The sequence below is a fragment of the Vombatus ursinus genome, unplaced genomic scaffold (assembly GCF_900497805.2).
Source record: "Vombatus ursinus unplaced genomic scaffold, bare-nosed wombat genome assembly UNPS02014286.1, whole genome shotgun sequence".
NCBI lineage: Eukaryota > Metazoa > Chordata > Mammalia > Diprotodontia > Vombatidae > Vombatus > Vombatus ursinus.
The window spans coordinates 22,928-45,895 of NW_020954064.1; the positions used below are offsets into that span (position 1 = coordinate 22,928).

At 39.4% G+C, this 22,968-nt stretch overlaps 1 protein-coding gene across 1 annotated transcript in view; it reads right to left on the minus strand.

The window, feature by feature from the left end:
- Positions 1 to 641: 641 nt before the first annotated feature.
- LOC114042180 (vomeronasal type-2 receptor 26-like) overlaps positions 642 to 22,968 on the minus strand; it is a 59,689-nt gene continuing 37,362 nt past the window's right edge. The window contains 2 exon segments of the mRNA XM_027860847.1: positions 642 to 792; positions 3,967 to 4,313. Of these exon segments, the coding sequence (XP_027716648.1) occupies positions 642 to 792; positions 3,967 to 4,313 (498 nt within the window).

A 22,968-nucleotide genomic window follows, 5' to 3' on the forward strand; every position in this document is an offset into this window, starting at 1 on the left:
CCTGCTAGAGTTCAGGCATTTGCAAGTCATGTCAGTTTAGAGACAAAAGTGGAAAAAAAAGTCCTCAAAGAAGTTACACTCTAACTAGCAAAAAGTACATTAAATTACAGACATGGTGACAAAATATGGTGTGGAGGAAGTCACTAACAGCTCAGGGGGAGCAAAAAAGACTTCATGTCAAATGAGTTGAAATTTTAATGAAACTTGGATTTCTGAGACATGAAAATGAATATAGAGCAAAGGGAAGGAACAGATCAAAATTATGGCTTCTGTTTGTCAGTGTATTTTAAGACAATATCCTCAGCTGAGAATGTGGAGAATGAGGTGATTTTAGAAGTTGGCAAATGCAAGGGAAGATTTTGAATAGCTGCTGTGGAAAGAAGAATCAGCAGTCACTTGGGAAGCAGTGTATGGATAGCTTTGCAGTAGTGTCTTGTACTGAGGGACCATCACATTCTTCGTAATAGAACATTCATCTCTTTAAATCACTTAAAAGAGGCAGAGCCAAGATGGTGTAGAGAAGCTCTGAAGTTGCCTGAGCTCTCCCCAGGTCCCCTAAGAAACAACATTAAATCAAGTCTGTAAATGGATTCTGGAGTGACAGAACCTACAAAAAGACAGAGTGAAAGAATTTTCCAGCTTCAGATAACTTGGAAGGACTTCAGGAAATGTCTGTCTCCATTGGTTTTGGGGCTGGGAGGCGAGGAGCTCAGCCCAGTGCAGAAGGTCTCTGAGCAAGCCAGCAGGAAGCACTTAGCTGCTGCACAGATCGGCGACCAAGGGCCCTTGGTCCTGGCTCAGCAGGCTGGCTGTGAAGCCTCCAGCCCCAGAGTAGAAGACCACTTACAAGCCTTGGAACACAGCCACAACCAACACGAGTAGAACGGGCTATGCCCCTTGCAGTGGGCAAACTGTAAGCACCCAAAGACCCATTGTGGAAATCTAGTGAACTGACTTCTCATCCCCAGCATGAGAAGCTCCTGTGTCCCAGGAGCAGAGATCAATTTTAAAAGTCATGAAATTGGTTGAAAATGAGCAAGAAACAGAAAAAAGCCCTGACCATAGAAAAATACTATAGTGATAGGGAAGATCAAAACACAAACTCAGAAGAGGACAACAATGTCAAAGGGGAATATGAATTAGTCTCAAGCCCAAAAAATTCTCTTGAAAGATCTCAAAAAGGATTTTAAAAACCAAATAGGAGAGGTAAAAGAAAAACTGGAAAAAGACTTAAGAGTTATGCAGGAGAATTATGTAAAAAAAAAGGACAACAGCTTTGAAAAGGAAGCACAAAAATTAATTGTGCATGCTCTTTGATCCAGCAATACCACTACTAGTTTGGTTTAAGAAAGACATCATAAAAAAGGGAAAAAGGACCTACATGTATGAAAGTATTTAAAGTAGCTCTTTTTGTGGTGACAAAGAATTGGAAATTGAGGGGATGCCCATCAATTAGGAAATGGCTGAACAAGTTGTGGTGCATGATTGTGATGGAATACTATTCTGCTATAAGAAATTATGAGCAAGTAGCTTTCAGAGAAACCTGGAAAGACTTACTTGAACTGATGCTGAGTGAAGTGAGCAGAACCAGCAGAATTGTACACAGTGACAGCAACAATCTGTGATGATTAAGTGTGATAGACTTAGTTCTTCTCAGCAATACAATGATTCAAGACAATTCCCTCATGATAGAAAATGTTATCCACATCCAGAGAAAGAACTATGGAATCTGAATGCTGATTGAAGCACACTATTTCAATTTGTTTTTTCTTTCTTGTGGTTTTGCTGTTTTGTTCTGATTCTTCATTTACAACATGATGAATGTGGAAATATGTTTAACATGATTGTACATGTATAACTTATATAACATTGCACGCTGTCTTGGAGAGAATGGAGGGAAGGGAGGGAGAAAAACGTGGAACTCGAAATCTTACAAAAATGAATGTTGAAAACTATCTTTACATGTAATTGGAAAAAATACTATTAAGTTAAAAAAATGAATCACTTAAAAGTTCATTACAACTCTGAAATACTTCTTCTAATCGTGACCACACCTCAGTATTCTTATGTTGTTGATTAGAAAGGCAGAATGAAGAGTATGTTTATCACTATTAAGTTGTGTGTGACTTGATTCGATGCCATCCTTGAGCCTTTCAAGATTGTGTAGTGTCCTGAGTTTCTTATGGCATCTTTTATCAAACCCTTCTAGATCTGTGCCATCTGCTAATTTGATGAACTGCTATCTTGTCTTTCACCAAGTCCTTGGAAAAGATGATACTTGAGTCATTTCACTTGAAATGCCTGAATTTCTTCCCAGTGTATACAAAAAAATTCATCAGTAACAACCTTTTTTGACTTTTAGAAAAGGAAAATTCTAACAGTTAATACTTTCAAGATATACTTTACTCATGTGATTGCTGCAGTATCTTCTCCATTTGCAGAGTAGATGTGTGATCAGAATAAAGACAAAATGAAGAAATTCTAGCAGAAATAAAGAAATTAACCATGGATATTTAATTAGAGGAAGGACTGAGAAGGAGAACTTTGAGGAAAGAATAACCTAATATGCAAAATGGAAAAGAATTAAATGAGAGTTATGGAAATAGTTGTCAGAGACTTCCCATGTTCAGATCTTAGCAAAACTTCACGTATTGAATACATAAGACATACAGAAGGAACCAGAAATGTAGTGCATTTCACACACCTCAATTAGGAGATATCTTAGAAGAGAGACCTATGCCTTTATCACTGACTTTATTGTAATGATCTCCCAAGGACAATTCCTAAACCAGGTCCAATCACTATGTCCCCTTCTAAGGTTTCACAACCATCAGAGGCTTAAGAAATAGGAGGAAAGAAAGCCAAGTAAAAGGACTGGGCATAATGAGAATTGAAAAGATTGTATTGCATTCTGGGATCTAAACCTTCAAAAGGAGCAGTCTCATTACTGAGAGGAGGAATTATTTGCACAAATGTTTATCTCAAATATAGGCAACATTGCAATGATAGTAAATAGAAAAAATTCTTAATACCAGAGTCATTTTTCATTTGTTAATGGCATGCACACCAAGTTCTGATTGTACATTTGAGAGAAATTGTCCTATACTTTATATTTCTTAGACATAAAAGGATTGAAAACTCAGTGGAATTAATGAACCTTGTGAATGGTATTCTAAACGTGGCACTTGCGGTCATTGTAAACTTTATATTATTTGGTGTTTTAGATATATTTGAATGTTATACTTATAATGATAGAACTCCAGTATGGAGTGACTTAGATCAAGTGGTCCTAAAACTCATCAAAATTTGTAAGCAAAGATTTTGTCTTTTCCACTGATGTCAGGCAGATGAGGCTCAAAGCTTTGTATTGGGTGAAACCCTGGATTGACTGGAGTACTCTGAATTTATTCTCTTTTCTAGTGCCTAAGATAGTTAACATTAAACCCTTCCCCAAGTTTGTTGTATAAAGATGCAGAAACTCCCCCTACCCAAACCTCACCTAAACCTACCGTTGATAAGTGACCTTGAGAACTTCTTCATCACATATGGATCCAATAAGGAATTTTTCCTCCCATATATGGCACTGATAACAGGTTGTCAATCAAACCCAATGTTAGGGAATGTTGTTTGCCACTTGAACCCAAACTTTGAATGTATTTTCTCCCTGATGTGTCTTCCTCATGCTTTAACTGGGTGAGTTTTTATTATCTGTGGAGATGAATCTCTGTCCGTTTATAATGCCATACAGGGTGGGTATGGATAGTCCCCATTTCTCTGCTTGCTGCACTGCACATTAATAAAACCTTTACTTTATCAGCTTCCTGACACCAGGTTTCTAGAAATTTTCAAACCCAAGGCTTTATTTAAAACAAAGCTGTGAGGCTAAGTGAAACACAACTCTCCCAACAAACCAGTCAGTCAGAAATAGGGGTAAATATTTCATAAATCAGAAAACAAACCACTCACCTTGAATCTGCAGCGAACCAAATGGGAGTTTTGAAGAAAAACCTGTTCACATGATGCTGTATTTTCATAAACAAGGAGAAGAAGCCCCCGATCACTAGGTCACCTTCTTTTCTATAGGTGGGACTGTAAGCTCTTTTTATATGACAAGGACTCTTCTCCATGTGATACTCAGAAAGAGAAAGCTGCAAGAGCAGGAGCACAAATGACCTGGAGAACAAGTGCTTTAGTTTCCCCAGGCCTATGGCCAACATCCCAGATCTCTGAGGAGCCAAGGCACTGTAAGGTGACTGGGTGTTGTTGTTCATGCAACTGTAGGCACCTTCTCTGTTGCTAAAGATTTTTCTTTCCTAAAGATGCTCAAACTTTCAACAGTCCCCCTCACTTGGAAAAGTAGAATGTGAGATATATAGCAGGCCTCTCTTTAGAACAAAGGCAAAAGCTAGAAAGAGCCGGGCATATATATGGGGCACTTTTGCCTCCTGGATATTATTCTGTTTGTTCCCTATGGATGGGTTAGAAGAGGAGGGCTATCTTCATGCCTCTTGGGTGCAAATCAAACAAATAGGTTGACCAGAGTCTGAGATTAAGAGTGTCTCAGGACTGTCTTGCCCAGAAACTCTGCACCTGCTTCCTTTATCTTGGAAACTTCCAAAACTTAAGCATAAAAAATGATGTTTGTGAATCTCTTTCTCTATTTTCAGTCCCTGGAGCCTTCACAGCTTGCATGGGTTCTGAGATGTCCACAAGACCCTCTGACCTCTGCCAAGCTATGTTTCACAGACTTTCCAGAGAAGTACTTCCATTCTCCCCAAGCCAAATCCCTGCAGTGGCTCAAAATTACCAGATGTTGCATCAGTCAGAGGACAATGTGACATGACAGGGGTAGAAAGTGTGAATAATAATGACAAGGCCTGGGCCCCCAAGTACCCAGACTGAGATAAATTTAACATTGGTCTTGTCTTGACAACATTAACCACGGTGCTTTGGCCATTGGAAGTGCACCCTAAACCACTGCTGAATGAATGAATAATCATAATAATAATAGAATTCTCAATGATGTTTTTAGATTGATAAATCACATTCCTCACAAGACTGCCTGTTACCTCACTAGTGGGAACCATGGGCTCAGTAGGGCACTTTCCTCCCACAGGCAATTGAGAAAGATTGTAGAAGGTGAAAGTATGTCATTCCTGAGATGACTTGAAAGCCAGAGAGACAGAGTTTCTGAGTAATTAATAACCAATTTATTCATTAGGCTAGCAAGTAATCAATAAATTGAAGACCAATAGTCTTTCTCAGACCAAAGATGAAACCATGGAGATCACTGAATGCTTATATATCTTTGGAAAAAGGGATGCCCCTGACAGGTGAAAATCAACCCTGATTGGTCAATGGTCAATGAGGGGGAGACTTTTCAAATGAGGAGGTGGGCTAACAGCTCTCAGCCCCTCCTGCTGAGATTGTGGTTTGATCATGAGACTTAGCCACCTCCAGCAATCTGGACAATGGAATCCATCTCTACCCAGAAGACTCTGGATAGATTCTCACTCATGAGTTGAGTTGCCCTAAACTCCAATGTGGGGGGGGGGGGGATTCCAAGGGCATAATAAGCCTAATGCTTCATGGCTGGAATTCTCCTTGATTACATTCTGTTTACCCTCTAAACAGAAATGAGGTCTTCTTCATGAGTGGGGAAGATCTGGGACAATCTTATCAAACAGACAGAGGGGTGGGGTGGGCCATGAATAAAGAAATAAAAGAAAAAGAAAAAAACTGGATCCCAAAATCAATAATTGGTTATTATATTAATAACCATCAACATGGCATGCCCACATCATAGAAGGTGCTGTGCTCTATGAGCAAAGTAGAATTGAAATAGCTCAGAAGAAGTACAAGATGTCCAAATTTGGAGAATCCACCCCAAATGTTCACAAGGACTATTTGTGCCAGACCTGTGGTAGAATGTTCTGAGCTAATATTGGTCTGATCAGCCACAATCAGACACAGTGAAACTGGACTCTAGCATAAGGTGGACATTTTAGTCCTCTTTGAGAATGAAGGACAACAGCCAACCAAACAATATAATAGAGAAATAATCACGTTTCTCGTACCACAACTGTCATGCCTGAATTGGGGTCAAGTCAGACTCTGCATTCTCATCCTCACTAAGCCAACATCAGGGTTAAATAATTTTTCTATAATAAACATTCATCATGTCCTGATACTGTGCCAAGCATTATGCTGGCGTTAAAGACTAGACTGACGACACCCTAGTAAATCAAGAGTCTCCTCGCTGTGGGCTTTCCCTCCATAGATTATGCTCAGATGCCCATCCTGGGGGACTCTTGTTTCTGTCTTCCCATCAGTTTCCCACTGGGCACCTCCCTTCATCCTGCAGCTTTCCTCTCATTTCTCCCAGCATCACAAATGTACCAATGGAGCAAATTTCACTTCATCAGTCATCACTACTCCTATCATATGCTTGTGGCACCTTGTTTAACCCATACATTTAATAAATGATGATCTTTTGTCTGATTTGTCTTATTGAGGCCTTTATTATAACATACTCACATCTGGAAACACCTATTTAAAAAGAAGATACTTTAAATCATCTTACCCTTTTCATTAAGCAGTTGGAGTTTACCTCTTAATGTGACATCAACCCAATGCTGTGAATCTATGTGAATGAACTAGTTAGCACCAGTTTCATTGGGAGCCTAAGATTAGCTACAGGTCAATTGGAACATGACATAGCGTTGTATCCCCAGTGCCTATCACAGTGCTTTGCACATAATAAGTGATTCATAAATTCTGGTTGACTGATTCTTCCAAAAGCATGAGTCCAAATATGGACCTATGCATGAAATATTGTCCTCTGCCTTATTTTTAAGGCATTTGGGCTAATATTTTTTTTTTAATTTCTAATGAAATAAAGTATTCTTTTAAAATATAAAAGTCATTCTGAACTGATCATCTGTATAAAAAACAGGTAGCAAATTTTGCCCCAGGTCTCAGTTTAACAAACTCTGGACCAGAACAATGTGACAGTGCATGGAATATAAGACTCATGTGGCACATGAGGAAGAAAATGTGGAACATGTGGAACACAAAAAATGTGGGAACAGCCTTTATATGAGGAATGGGTACAGCAAAATGGGAAAAATAGGAGGAATTACAGCCTGGAGTCCCACAACAGTCCTTCACCTGAATATCTGGGAAATGCAACAAACCTTTTTCTAATCAACAGATCCTGAGCAGATCAGAGTCAAGCCCTTTTTCAGCCCAGCTGGGCAGAAAGAGATACAAAAAGTGGATCTATGGACAAGATAAACAAAAGTGTCTATGGCTTTTAGAATTGGAGTTGCACCTTTGGTCCAGGTGCATTTTCCATAGCTGCATTTTCCATATGGAGGGTGTTGAAAATATGTCTCATTCCTCCAGAGAAAGTACCCTTAGCAACAAAAATTCTGAAAAAAGATGCAGGGGCAGGGACTGAAGAAGAAGAAGAGATGAGTCAAATATTTAATGAGCAGCAAAAAATTAGTGAGAATAATGAGGGTGAATTAATGTACACACAACCTACAGCCCTGTTAAGACCCCCACCCTTTTATAGATGTCCTTCCTATAGAGAGGAAGACGGTCAGGAACATCAGAATAAACTAGAAAAGGAGACAAAAGTTCAGTATAAAGGACTATTGGAGGAGGTAATAAAAAGAGCTGAGGATAGGGGAACCTCCTTCACTAAAATAAAACAGGGCGCTCAAGAAACCTTTACGGATTTCTTAGCTTGCCTGACACAGCCCTTTCCACCTCCACCTCCACCAGACCCTTTTCCTGATAATATGTTTAAAAAGGCCTCTGCTCCAGTTCAGAGAGCCATCCTTGGAGCATTAAAATCTGAAGAAACAGTACCATCTGAGTTTCTTCAAGCTCTTCCTGTTCTTGAAATCCCTGATCCAGGAAATCCTGCTAATATAATAAGACAACATGAAATCTTAAATTTCAAAATACTAAAAGAACTTAAACAGGCGGCTTTGGCTTATGGCCCTACCGTTCCTTATGTCATGACCTTATTAGATAATATTGCAACTACTGTTCTTTGTCCTTTTGATTGGTGTACCATTGCTAAAATATGTCCAGAGAGGGGGAATTTTTTTGTTTTGAAAAATGAATTATTATGATAACTGTATGAGAAGCTAACTCCAGTTTTTTGATTTTCCCTGTCATAATTATGTATCTGTTCTGTGTTTGTCTGTGTGGTATGAATTAGTGTCCTGTGTGTAATTTGTCACCCTTTGTAGCCAGGTAGCAAAAATAGCATTCCAGTTTCCAAGACTGCAGCTGGACTCTGGAATGCCGCTTTCTTTCTCTCCCCCGCTCCCTCCCTGATTACAGCAGCCTCAGAGGAGCGGTGGATGGGAGAGAGCAAGAGAGAAAAATACTTTATTATTTAGGTTATATGATTGGTAAAAGGCAAGTTAAGAAGGATCCTTGAACTGTCAGGTCAAAATTAGAAAGAAATAAGATATGTGCAGTTTTAAAGAGAATTTAATCAAAGTCCATCAGAAGAAAAGGTAACAAAGTTTAAGCATATAGAAATGAAAGAAGTATAGGTAAAAAGAAAAAGCATAATCTATTTGCAAGAACAATGTGTACAGAGGGTTTGGTTTTGAAACTTTTGAAGAATTGTTGGGAAAAATAAATCTTCTCTCTCTCTCTCTCTCTCCAGAACCTTGTAAATCCCCTCTGATCAGCCACTTGATTCCCCCTCAGTCTGTGGGCCAGAAGCTCAGGAAAAAGCCGAGGCCCTGGGCCGCACTCCAGACTTGTGGCTGAGACCTAGCTCCTCTCTCACTGCAGTCACAGACTTTTCCCACTGACCTTCTTAGTTGTCTTTGCCATTCAGGGGTTGAGAAGTCTGGAAACTGCCACCGCTGCCCATGATTCAGTCCTCTGAGGCCTGCTCCAGGGTCACTGTGGCCTGTGCACCCATGCCGCACTGTGCTCCTCTCCCCTCCTGGCGCGATATACCTTTCTGATCAACCATCCAGGCTGTCTTGTGCTGGAAATTTGTTTCACTCTGTCTTTTTGTGGATTCTGATGCTTTAGAATTTGTTTAGAGCCATTTTTTTTAGGTATTTGGAGGGCTTTGGGAGAGAGCTCAAGACAGTCACTGCTTTCCCTCCGCCATCTTGGCTCCACCCCCGAGAGAGGGATTCTTGGTATCCATATTTGAACCTATTAAATTAAATTAAAAGAAGAAGAAGAATGGCAAATAGATCCAATAGTCTGGGCAAGAGAAGGAAATACCCTGAAGAAAGAAGGTGAAGTGGTGCAGGTGAGGCAATACCCCATTCCCATGGAAGGGAGGAAGGGGGCTACAACTGGTTATTGAGGGATTAATCAAGAATGAGTTATTGGAACCTTGCTTGCATCCATATAATACTCCTATTTTGCCAGTCCATAAGCCTAATGGGTTCCATCATTTAGTCCTGGACCTATGGGCAGTTAATAAAATAGTTTCAGTAAGATATCCAGTGGTCCCAAATCCTTATATCATCATGGGAAAAATTCTGCACTAGGAAGGATGGTTTAGTGTAGTAGACTTAAAGGATGCCTTCTGGACCTGTCCCCTAGCTCCAGAAAGTAGAGATTTATTTGCCTTTGAATGGGAGAACTCTTTACAGGAAGAAAACAACAATTTAGGTGGACTATTCTACCTCAAGGATTTATAGAATTCCCAAATTTATTTGGGCAGGTTTTGGAGCAATTATTAGAAAAATTTCCAGTGCCAAAAGGAGCCACTTTACTGCAATATTTAGATGATCTATTGATATCAGGAGAAAAGAAAAATTAGGTAGTGGAAGCAACAAATGCTTTACCTCATTTCCTTGGGAAGGAAGGTCTTAGAGTGTCAAAAAAGAAATACAATACGTGGAAAAGATTGATTTGGTATTAGTGGTGGCATCTTGTATCAATCCTGCCTCTTTCCTTCAAAAAGGAGAGACAGAACATGACAATTTGGAATATAATTGCCTTGACATCATAGAGTACCAAACAAGTCTATGTCCAGATTTGAGAGACATCCCCCTCCATGAGGGGCATCATCTTCTCATTGATGGATCTTCTAGAGTAATAGAGAGAAAAAGCCATAATGGGTATGCTGTCATTGATGGTGAAAGTAACTCTTCAGAGGAATCTGATAGGTTCTCTAATAATTGGTCAGCTATATTTCCTGAGGAACCATGTGCTGGCACTATCCACTATATTTTCAGAATCGAGGAAGAAAAGACTTTTGGCTCAGACTTCATCATTGCATAAGTACAAACCAGGGGATTGAGTATTGCTCAAATCCTAGAAGGAGACTAAACTTCAGTCTGAATCAGAGCATCTTAATGGAGACAAGATGGACCTTATATACAGAAAGACTGTGGGCGGGATCTAGGAGTGACTAAGTAGTCCATGAGGTAATAGAATTAGGAAGGGTGGGAAGTGGCCTGGGGCCAAAGGGAGGCAAGACAATGGAAGGGAGATTGAGTATAGCCACAATGAAAGGCCAGTTGATGGGATTATAGCCTCAGGTGAAGGCCAGAGATTTGGCCATGTGGGAAAGTCCAGGGTTTTTCCTTTCTGGGGCCCAGATCCCTATCCCATCATTCCCCCCTCAAACAAATGGGACCCAAATTCTTTTGGAGTAAGGGGCAAAGGTCTCGGCTTCTGAAACTGCTTCCTGCTGGCAAGGGGCGTAGAGCTGAACCGGCCCCCAGGGAGTCCCAAAGAGGAGGTTGACTGGAACTGAGCACAGGCTGCATCCAGGGAGCCATGGGGAGGTGAGATTGGCTGGTACTCGCTGTTTGCTACCAACTGTAGGTGAATGACCTATAGTCTGGAAGACATAAATCTGACAGAAAAAAGCTGAAGGGCCCAGATATAAAGCAGGGACTAGCTTTAGGGCCCAACTTTGAGAGGATAAAACATCCTTAGCTCTGTTTGGATTCAGATAATTCAGTTTTCCAACCATGCAGTATCAAATCCACCTCATAGCCAGACTCAGGAATAGCCAGGTGGGTAACATTCCCTTTCAAAGGAACATAATGGGGAAACTGAGCCAGGAGGATCCCATCTTAGACTGAGGCTAAAATTATCCTCTCAGCTTTTCCTGATTCTGACTTCCCACCAGCATCACATTCTCAGAGTAGCTTGTGGCATTTCTCTCAGATGGTGGATTATTGATTATTGATGGATTATGATCCATCAGACAACTCAAAATAAAATCCTATGAGCTTTTACCTCAAACAGCAAGTTTCACAAATCACAGTTTAGGAAAAACTTTTACAGGATTTACATCTCAAACTTAAATTTGCCCTGCTGTAAAAAGCCAATCATTAGAGATTTCTGAACACTTGCAAATTCTCAGCAAGCCATACATAACCCAAACAAACTTTTTAGCTAGTTTATACATTAAAACAATAACCAACAATAGCTAAATTATTTTAGCAGTAATCAAATTATGAAAAGTTGCTTGACATAACTGATACAGAAAGTTCACCAATTTGAAACTTGAAACAAACCCATTACCAATCAGGTGACTTCAGTTTCATTAAATGCACTTCCAAATTACTTTACAAAGAGAATCAACATCTCATCTTTAACAGTTAAAACTACAAATTTAAAAGAACATGCTTACCCAAGTTCAGAGGCCAGCTTCTTTACCTTGAGCAGGATGTGCTGAATCTGGGTGATGCTTCCAGGCAAAGGTTGCCCCAGAGCCCAAGACCATTGTCTGGGGGACCCAGGCTGTAGCTGCTGCCCCTCCCCCCTCCTTCCTTTCCCAGGTGGGGGTTGGTGAAATCAAAAGTGAGGGGTAAAGGGTGAAACTCTCTTCTCCTGTGAGTGGAGTTAACACACCCACTTGACTCAAGGGAAAGGAGTGGGAGAAAAGAGTGACCAGGGTTGTAAGGAGGAGTTTCAAAACTCCTTAATGATCAATCACAAAGCCTCCAGAATCTGCCAAGATATTTTTAGCTGTTCTAACTTTCCCTATAACCTCCATGAAGGAGGATTCAGAGGTGCAGAGGGAAGGGAGTAAGTAAGCCTCAGGGAACCAAAAAGCAACTTCAGTTTTCCCCAATTCCCCAGCGCTGAAGGAATTAACAAAATTGAACATACACTTCTGGATAGGGAATCCATCCTTGTCCTCTATGCTGTGGAAGGTGTACCCAGGTCCATGGCCTTGGACAGACCCAGTGGACCGAGACCCTGAGAGTGTCAGGCCAAGTGTCAGACAGCCTTGTAACTGTCTGCTAGAAAAGCACCTCCAAGCCTTGGTGCTTGGAAAGTGACCCCAACTGCAGAGCAAGAAAGAAGGGAGGGGAGGCTTACATACCTTCTGGTCTTGACTGGAGAAGAACTTGGGGTTAGGCAGTTTCCCCATACGGGCCACCAAAATGATGCGGCTTAAGGGTGCAGGGGTGCTGGGATCCCAAAATCACAACACGTGAGTCCTGCCTGAAAGAATTCAACCCAAGCTTTCTTTTAGTTAAAGACAAGGTTCATTAGAACATCCATCATATTGGGCAGATTCTTAAGGAGTCTGAACATTAGTAAGCAATTGGCTAGATTTTAAGAATCTAAGCCATGGCTAGATTTTAAGAATCAGAGCCCATGTTCCTCTTTAATATGTTCTCTCTTCCTGCTGTGTACAACACTGTGCCTAAAATTGTGTTAATCCTTCGCCTGGGAAGGAGAAGTTAATATGCATAATCTTATTAAGCACAGCGGGTTTGAGCAATTTGTAACCTTTGTCCTACTTTCAGCACTTTTAACCACATTACTAGCTTTGAAAAACAATTCTAAGTAAAAGTACTCCTTTCACACGTGTATTAGACTTTAAGACCACTTCCACTGCATTTGTAGAAACATAATTTCTTATACCTTACACATCCAATTTTGGCTCCATTACTTTTGTTTGGTCAGAACAGTTTTAATTTCATGCAATTGAAGTTAATCATTTTAATTTCTCTAATCCTTTCTATCTCTTGTTGGTCATGAACTCTTCCCTTATCCATAGATTTGATACATCCGTTTCTCCATGCTCCTCTAATTTATGTATGATATTACCTTTTATGTCTAAATCATTTACCCTTTTTCACCTTGTCTTAGTATTCAGTGTGCAATGTTGGTCTATATCTGGTTTCTGCCAAACTCCTTTGAAGTTTTCCCAACAATTTTTGTCAAATGGTGAGTTTTTACCCAAAAAACTTGGATTTCTTGGTTTATCAAACTCTGGATTACTATGGTCATTTATCACTGTGTATTGTGTACTTAATCCATTCCACTGATCCACTACTTTATTCTCTAGCCAGTACCACTTTGTCATATAGTTTCTAATCTGCTGTTGCAAAACCTCCTACTCTCACTTTTTTTCCCATTGATTCCATGGATATTTTGATTTTGTCACCACACACTCAGGTCCTGCAAAAGAAATTTCAAAGAACTGAGACCGAAAGTTTCTAGATTTGTAGAAGCCAAAGGGCTTGTAGACTCCTGGAATTCTTGTGAATGCACTGAGAGAGCAGAAGGAAATCAGGAGTTGTGAGAATGTCTGGAGTGCTGGATTGGTGACATTAGCTTCAGATACATTATGTCTAAGAATTAACCTAGTTACCAGTTCTCGACTTTTTGTCTTTCTTGTATTTTTTGTTATGTCTTATGAAAATCAACTATTGTTATTTATGCAGTGTCATTCCTAAAAGTAGTAGAAGAGAACAATAAGGTTTTGGCAAAAGTTTTCTTGCACAGACCATGAATTTATGGTTACATACTTGATTGAAAGGAATGAAAAACATAACAACTTTTGGCACATATTTATTGGTGACAAATCATCTTACTCAGCAAATTGATTGGATCTTTTACATGCACCAACAACCCTTTTTGCATGGATATGTTGAATTCATCCAATAATATTTGATAAATGTAATGACTGATAAAATACAGATACACAAACTGGAGAAAGATGATAGTTTCAATTTGGTAAATAAGAAATCAATGACTCAGAATGCTGGAGGGACTTATCCAGGGTTAGAATTGGAAACCAGGCACTCATATCTTTAAATTCATATATTTTTCCACTATTATTTTAAATCATTGTTCATATGATAAATGTTTGCCATATATAAGATATTTCAACACAACAACTGGTCTGATTCTACCTCTATTCAGAAGTCAAGATGGCAGGAGTGAAAGCAGTGACTTGCTTGATCTCTCCCCCAAACCCCACCAAATATCTATAAAAAATAGCTCCAAACAAATTCTAAAGCAGCAGAACCCACAAAAAGACAGAGTGAAACAAATTTCCAGCCCAAGACAGCCTGGCTGGTTGATCAGAAAGGTATATCGTGCCAGGAGGGGAGAGGAGCATAGTGCGGCATGGGTGCACAGGCCGCAGTGACCCTGGAGCAGGCCTCAGAGGACTGAATCATGGGCAGCTGTGGCAGTTTCCAGACTTCTCAACCCCTGAACGGCAAAGACAACTAAGAAGGTCAGTGGGAAAAGTCTGTGACTTCAGTGAGAGAGGAGCTAGGTCTCAGCCACAAGTCTGGAGTGCGGCCCAGGGCCTCGGCTTTTTCCTGAGCTTCTGGCCCACAGACTGAGGGCGAATAGAGTGGCTTATCAGAGGGGAATTGTGGGGATCTCTTTGCCAGTGCTGAGGCAGGAATCTCTTGCTTTACCAGTGCTTGGATCTGGGTCACAGTTCTGAGGGGCGGTCCTGGGGCGAAGAGGAGCACTGGCGTGGTGGAGCTTGTTGTGATGGTGGAGAGAAAACACTTTGCTCCTTATCATACCACCTTGGAAGAATTGAAAATTTACAGGTCCCTAGAAATACATCTGAAAACAGCTGTACAAACCCCCGAAACTTGGTACAGTACATTCTCCTCATTGCAAACAGACGTTTACCTTAACAGAGTTTAAAACTCAAGTAATTGGCCGGGATCATGAGTAAGCAGCGCAAAAAGAGTCAGACTACATTATCTTACTTTGGTGACAAAGAAGATCAAAACATAAAACCAGAAGAAGACAACAAAGTCAAAGCTCCTACATCCAAAGCCTCCAAGAAGAATATGAATCAGTCCCAGGCCTTGGAAGAGCTCAAAAGGGATTTTGAGAAGCGAGTAAGAGAAGTAGAGGAAAAACTGAGAGTTTTGCAAGAAAATCATGAAAAACAAGTCAACAGCTTACTAAAGGAGACCCAAAAAAATACTGAAGAAAATAACTCCTTAAAAATAACCTAACCCAAATGGCAAAAGAGGTCCAAAAAGCCAATGAGGAGAAGAATGCCCTAAAAAACAAAATTGGCCAAATGGGAAAGGAAGTCCAAAAGGTTACTGAAGAAAATACTTCCTTAAAAATTAGAATAGAGCAATTGGAAGCTAATGACTTTATGAGAAATCAAGACACTGTAAAACAAATCCAAAAGAATGAAAAATTAGAAAACAATGTGAAATATCTCATTGGAAAAACAACTGACCTGGAAAATAGATCCAGGAGAGAGAATGTAAAAATTATTGGACTATCTGAAAGCCATGATCAAATAAGAGCCTAGACATCATCTTTCAAGAAATTATCCAGGAAAACTGTCCTGATATTTTAGAACCATCAGGCAAAATAGAAATGGAAAGAATCCACTGATCTCCTCCTGAAAGAGATCCCCAAAGGAAAACTCCTAGGAATATTGTAGCCAAATTTCAGAGTTCCTGGGTCAAGGAGAAAATATTATAAGCAGCCAGAAAGAAACAATTCAAGTATTGTGGAAACACAATCAGAATAACACAAGATTTAGCTGCTTCTACATTAAGGGACCGCAGGGCATGGAATAGAATATTCCAGAGGGCAAAGGAGATAGGATTACAACCAAGAATCAGCTACCCAGGAAAACTGAGTATAATCCTGCAGGGGTAAAAATGGTCATCCAGTGAAATAGAGGACTTTCAGGCATTCTTGATGAAAAGACCAGAGCTGAATAGAAAATTTGATTTTCAAATACAAGACTCAAGTGGAACATGAAGAGGTAAACAGGAAAGAGAAAACCATAAGAGACTTATTAAGGTTGAACTGTTTACATTCCTCAATGGAAAGACGATATTTGTAACTCATGAGACCTTTGTCAGTATTAGGGTAGCTGGAGGGGAGAAAATTATATGTACGCATATATAGATATAGATAGATAGAGGGCACAGGGTAAGTTGAAGATGAAGGGGTCATATCTGGAAAATAAAATTAAGGGGTGAGAGAGGATTATACTAGGAGAAGGAGAAAGGGAGAGGTAGAACGGGGTAAATTATCTCACAAAAAAAACCCCAGAAAAGAAAAGGCTCTTACAGTGGAGGGGAAGTGGGGCAAGGTGAGAGGGAATGAGTGAATCTTATTCTCATAGAATTTGACTTAAGGAGGGAATAACATACACACTCAATTGGGTATGGAAATCTGTCTTACCCTACAGGAAAATGGGGGGGGGACAAGAGAGTAGGTGGATGATAGAGAGGAGGGCAGATTGGGAAAGGGGGTAATCAGAAGCAAATACTTCTGAGGAGGGACAGAGTCAAAAGAAAGAATAGAATAAATGGGGGGTGGGATAGGATTAAGGGAAATAGAGTTAGTCTTTTGCAGCATGTCTACCGTGGTAGTGTTTTGCATAACTGCGCATATATAACCTATATTTAGTTACTTGCCTTATCAGTGAGGGTGGGTGGGGAGAGAGGAAGGGAGAAAATTGGAACCCAAAGTTTTAAAAACACATGTTTAAAAAAAAGTTTTCATATGCAACTGGGAAATAAGAAATACAGGAAATGGGGTACAGAAATTCATCCCTACAGGAAAATTGAAGGGGAAGGGGATAAGAGAAGGGGGGGAGAGATAGAAGGGAAGGCAGCCTGGGGGAAGGGGTATTCAGAATGCATGCCATCTTTGGGTGGGGGGAGGGGTGAGACGGGGTGAAAATTTGGAACTCAAAATCTTGTGGAAGTAAATGTTGAAAACAAACAAAAAAACAAAAAGAAAAAAAAAAAAGAGTCCCTATCTCTTCACTCCTGAGACCGTAAGATTCTGAATAGAAAATTTTGCCCCTTCTGGTTTGAAATTCAGAGATGACCTAGTTGCCTCAGTGTCCACTAAAAGGACTACCTCTTCCTTCCATGGCCCCACCTTTAAGTTCATCAAGAGCCCTGGTTGGGACCAACTGTTTGGAAGCCCTTGACCTCCCCATTCCTCATCAAAAGTCATGAGAGGTGCTAATTTCCCTTCTGCCTTTAGTTCAAGACATTGCCTCTTAAAGTGTCCAAATTTTCCACAATAGAAGAATCTGGCCAAATTAGAGGGGTTATAATTTGGCCTACCTTTGCTCCTCCCTCTTCCTTTTCTTCTTCCTGCCCCCATCCATTCTCCTTGCAGAACCCTCCTCCCTTTTTCTCCCTTTCCTCTTCTATTTCCTAATCCTTCCCTATGCCACCTTTCTTAACCACCTCATCCATGGCTGAAACCATTTTGGCTTTCTGTCTCTGCTTCTTTTGTCTTCGCTCTTCACAAACGGTCTCTGTGAATCCTTAAGCATCTCATCTTATGGTTTCTTACTTCATCCATCAATTTTCTGCATCTGTTTCTGGATGTCTGGCCAAGATTTGGTAACAAAGTTGATCTTTAACAAGTGTTGAGACATCCCTGACTCAGGGTCCATATCTGAGTACTTCCTCATTTGACCTCTAAGTCTTTGCAGGAATGAAGAAGAGAACTAATTTTTCTCCTGTTGAATCTTAGAGGCTTTGTTGAAATTTTGAGACTTAGGTACAGCTTCCTTGATTCCTTTAATTATCAATTCCCTCAGATCTCTCATTTTTTACCTATCTACCAGGTCATTGTTGTCTCAATTAGGGAAAGTATTTGGAATTTTTAGTTCTCCAGGTAGAACTCCCAGAGCAGGTGGATTATTCCTCTCCCTTTTTCTCAGAGCTGCCCTCCTAATTATTTCCCTTTCTTCCCCCGAGAACAATATATTTATAATTGCCATCATTTCAGACCAGGTATAAAAAGTGGGGCCTAAAAATTGGTCTAATTGATCTGCTAAGCCAATTGGGCCCTCTATCAGAGAGTTCATTTCTCTCTTAAAATTCTTAACTTCAGTACTTGTTAAAGGGGCATTTACATATTCAATCTCCCCTTGACCCACTGGGATCTCCCTTAAGGGGTATAATTTAGGTTCCCCTTTCTCTTTGGAAGGAAGGGGATAATTCTGGAGATTCTTCTGGCATCATTCCAATTCTTTCCTTAATTTACTAAAGGTGGGAGCACTACATGCCCCCAAACTTTCTGGATCTCTCTTTGAGTTCTCAGTTTTTTTCCCCTGATACCCAGATCCTGATTCCTGAAATTTAGCTCTTTCCCCTAGATCTATCAAATCTGTATCTGGAACTCTGGGTATAGAAGGAGCAAAAGGGGGCAGCAGGGCAAGAAAAGGGTCCCATTTCTGAAAATCTTCCTCCTTTTTGCATTCGCCTTTTCCTTTCTCCTTTGTCTTAAGTGGAAACAATTTGACAGAACTCTCTCCTTTCCAACAGGAAGCATAAGCAGAGTTCTCCTGACTGAAAGAATCTTTGTTATTCACAAAAAACATTTAATGTTTGACATACTCAATCCTCATCTGCTCTGTATTTTCTCCAAAACACTGCTGGTAGTAGAATACTCTGTCTAGGCCAAGTGAAATAGCAATACTTTATCATTTTCTTCTTATCCTTCCCTCTTATACAAGAATCATCATTCCAATGTTCCAACATCCTCCCTAAAGGACTATCTGGAGGGATGTTTCCTGGAGTGCTTCTTTTATCCTTGCCTGGCACCTTAGTTCCCTAATTTCCCATCTTATCTATCTTCCTGAGATGACTTGAGCGCGAAAGACCCACTTCTTAATCAAAGGTTCAGATTCTCAGATCTAAGCTTGCACCCATGGAGCAAAGCCCCTCATTCCTGTACTTCCAAAGTATACCTCACATTCTCAGTCTCATGTAGGATAATTCCCCTACTGACAAGGTAATACTTAATAGTCCAAATTTTCTTACCTTGCCCCACAAGCAGTACGCCATGAGCTTATACAGTGGCCATGGTTTCCATGCCTGTTTTCCACTTTTCTCTTCACCCTTCCTTTTCAATCAGCCTTGGGTCCCCACAGTTGGATGGAAAGGATACTCACCCTCAATCCATGAGGCCATTAAAAATCGACAGAGTGCACCTCCCTCCCCTTTGGTGATGATCACCTCTCTGCCTCGATGCTTGGAATCCTGGTCAATCGCCCAAGGAATTGTGAGAAATAACTCATTCGAACTCAGAAGGGATGAAGTTAAAAGCCTCATTCTTTCAGATTAAGTATGGCTAGAGAAGGATAAATAAGCTTGAGAAACAGAGAGGCACATCTATTAGAGTAAGAACTTATCACTCTAATGGAAATTTGATTTTACTCAGGATTTTATTTAATCAGGAACTGAAACATGTGTAGGAATGCATGAAAACTACTTAGGGTTCACTTTAGAGATGTTTCCTAACTAATATGAGATTATAGTCACACCTGAAATCCTGATGATGAAAATTTGCTATCCAAGGTCTTGGTGGCTGTTAATGAATGATTATTCTGAGTCTAACCTCAGGTATGGTTAATAAGGAACTGATTGAGCTACTAACCCATGATGTCAGCAATCCTGTGAGGGGTCTGTGAGCTGCATCTATGAACTGCAGAGGGTGTTCTCATGGGAAGGTAAGGAGAATGACTATGCTGCATGAGCTTAGGTAGGATTCTCCTGACTCAATTTTCCCACTATGACTCCTTACAGACTTTAAGTCTGGCTCAATGCAGTTTACTATTATATAACTTCTGCGTGGAATTGACATGAAGTTAGGGAAGTATGGTTCCCTTACTTTAGTTATGTCTCTATTCTTTTATGACAAATTTCTATAATCCAAAGGTATTATGAGCACAATATCAAACTTATTAATTCATAGGTTGATGTGGGAACATCTGAGGTTAGTATGGTAAGATGCAAATATAAAATTGAGCTATTTAGCTTAGAATTTTAGAATTAGTATGATGTTGAATAACAGTGGTGACAATGGACATCCTCGTTTCACCCCTGATCTTATTGAAAATGCTGCTAGCTTATCCCCATTACATCTTATGCTTGCTGAAGGTTTTAGATAGATGCTATTTATTATTTTAAGGAAGACTCCATTTATACCTATGATCTCTGCTGTTTTTAATAGGAATGGGTGTTGTATTTTGTCCAAAGCTTTTTCTGCTTCTATTGAGATGATCATGTGGTTTCTGTTGGTTTTGGTGTTGATATGCTCAATTATGCTGATAGTTTTCCTAATATTGAACCAGCCCTGCATTCCTGGTATGAATCCTACTTGGTCATAGTGTATTATTCTTGGAATGAGTTGCTGTAATCTATTGGCTAATATTTTGTTTAAAAATTTTGCCTCTATATTCATTAGAGAAATTGGTCTATAATTTTCTTTCTCTGTTTTGACTCTTCCTGGTTTCGGTATCAGCACCATATTTATATAAAAAAAAATTCTGGTAAGACTCCTTCTTCACCTATTTTCCCAAATAGTCTATATAGTATTGGAATTAATTGTCCTTTAAATGTTTGATAGAATTCACATGTAAATCCATCAAAACTGGAAAAGAGTATGGCAGAAACTAGGCATAGACCAAAATCTCACACCATATACCAAAATAAAGTGAAAATGGGTTCATGATTTAGATATAAAGGCTGATACTGTAAGCAAACTGGGAGAGCAATGAATAGTTTACCTATCAGATCTATGGAGAACAGAAGAATTCATGACCAAACAGGAGATAGAGAACATTACAAAAGCAAAATGGATAATTTCGATTACATTAAATTGAAAAGTTTTTGCACAAACAAAGCCATTGCAACTAAGATTAGAAGGAAGGTAGAAAATTGGGAAAGAATTTTTACAACCAGTGCCTCTGATAAGGGCCTCATTTCTAAAATACATACAGAATTAAGTCAAATTTATAAGAATACAAGCCATTCCCCAATTGATAAATGGTCAAAGGATATGAACAGGTAGTACACAATAACAGCCATGTTGTGCAATGACTAATATTGATAAACTTAACCCTTCCCAGCAATGCAAGAATCTAAGACATCTCCAGAGGCCTCGTGATGGAAAATGCTAACCACATCCAAAGAAAGAATTATGGAAGTTGCATTGCTATTTGTTTTCTCTTCTGTTGAGTTTTGTTTCTTCTCTCTGATAGTTCCTCCTATTGGTTTTAATTTTTACTTACAACATCATTAATGGGAAGATATGTTTAATAGGAATGTAAATGTATAGCCTATATCAGATTGTGTGCCGTCTTGGGGAGGGTAGTCGGGAGGAAGGAGGAGAAAAATTTTAAACTCAAAAACATATGGAAGTGATTATTGATAAATCAAAATAAATTAATAAAAAAGAAAAAAATTGTTTTATGAATAAAAAAAAGAATTTTAGAATTAAGTATTCAGCCTTGACATCCGTTACTATTATATTAGTAAATAAGTTAGGATCCTTTAATTTCTCATAATGGTATGGGAATAATTAGGCCAGGAGCTTGTAGAACCAGGATATTATTCTGTTACTTTATTAATACTTGGTTAATATCAAAGTTGTCTCATTATTTGCTCTGGTTATTGGCAAGGTAATTTTAAAATTTTATTAAGATCAATGTTGTAGGAGAATGGAAACAAAAAAGAGGGTCTCTACAAGAAGACAGTCTTTAAACAGCACTTAGATCAGAAAACTTCTCTGGAGATGTCCAGAACATCAGATAGCTGTATGAGAAGAGACTTCTGAAGCCTTAAAAGAATAATTTATCATTACGTTTGGGTCTTTGTATCTGTACTTACTAAGGGGACTGCCCCCTTTTGATTTGCACCAAAACAGTGAAGAAGATGCAAATAGCTAACTTAGGAGGGAAACGAGCCCAAATGATGGTTTTGAGAAAGAAGCTATCCACACAAGAGGATGTAGAGGAAAAAGAAGGTTTAGAGTTGCTAAGGGATTTCGAAGATAAACTTAAAGGGAAGAATAGAAATTGTGTGGAAACATAATCCTTAGAAAGAAGAGAAAGGGAGGATTGTAACGTATAAGAAATTATGCAGAGGAAATGGTCTAAAAGTCTAATACAGATGTGAAAGATGTGGTTCTGTTTAGAATTGTTTTTCAAAACTAGTAGTGTGGTTAAAAATGCTGAAAATAGGACAAAGGTTACAAATTGCTCAAACTACCTGTGCTTAAGAAGATTATGCATATTAACTTCTCCTCCCCAGGGGAAGGATTAACATGATTTTAGGCACAATGTTGTAAGTAAAGGGAGAAGAAAACATATTAAGGAATAATATGAAGTAGGCGTACTGGGAAGTTGCACACCTCAAAATAGCCAGCCAATGGAGAAATGAGGGGAGACCCTGCATTTCAGACTGGGATAAAACCACGTGGTCTCACTTCCCTAGTGTGTGCCTGCCTCTAGCAGCGTACCCCCTTCTTGCAAGATTGTGTAATAAATGAGCTTGCCTCCTCTACCTCAGGAGTCTTTGTTTTTCTTACAGAAGTTATTCCTAACAAAAGGAAAGCAGGAAAGAAAATTTTTCTTTTTACAACAAATGTCTTTGATAAACATTCTACTTCACAAATACATAGGGAACTGAGCCAAATTTAGAAAAATACAAGCTATTCCCCAATTTATAAATTGTCTAAGGCTATGAACAAGCAATTTTCAGAAAAAGAAATTAAAGTTATCAACAGTCACCTGAAAAAATGTTCTAGTCACTATGGATTTGAGAAATATATATTAAGAGAACTCTGAGATACCACATCACAGCTATCAGATTGGCTAAGATAACAGAAAAGGAAAATGACAAATGTTTGATGAGATGTGAAAAATTTAGGAAATGA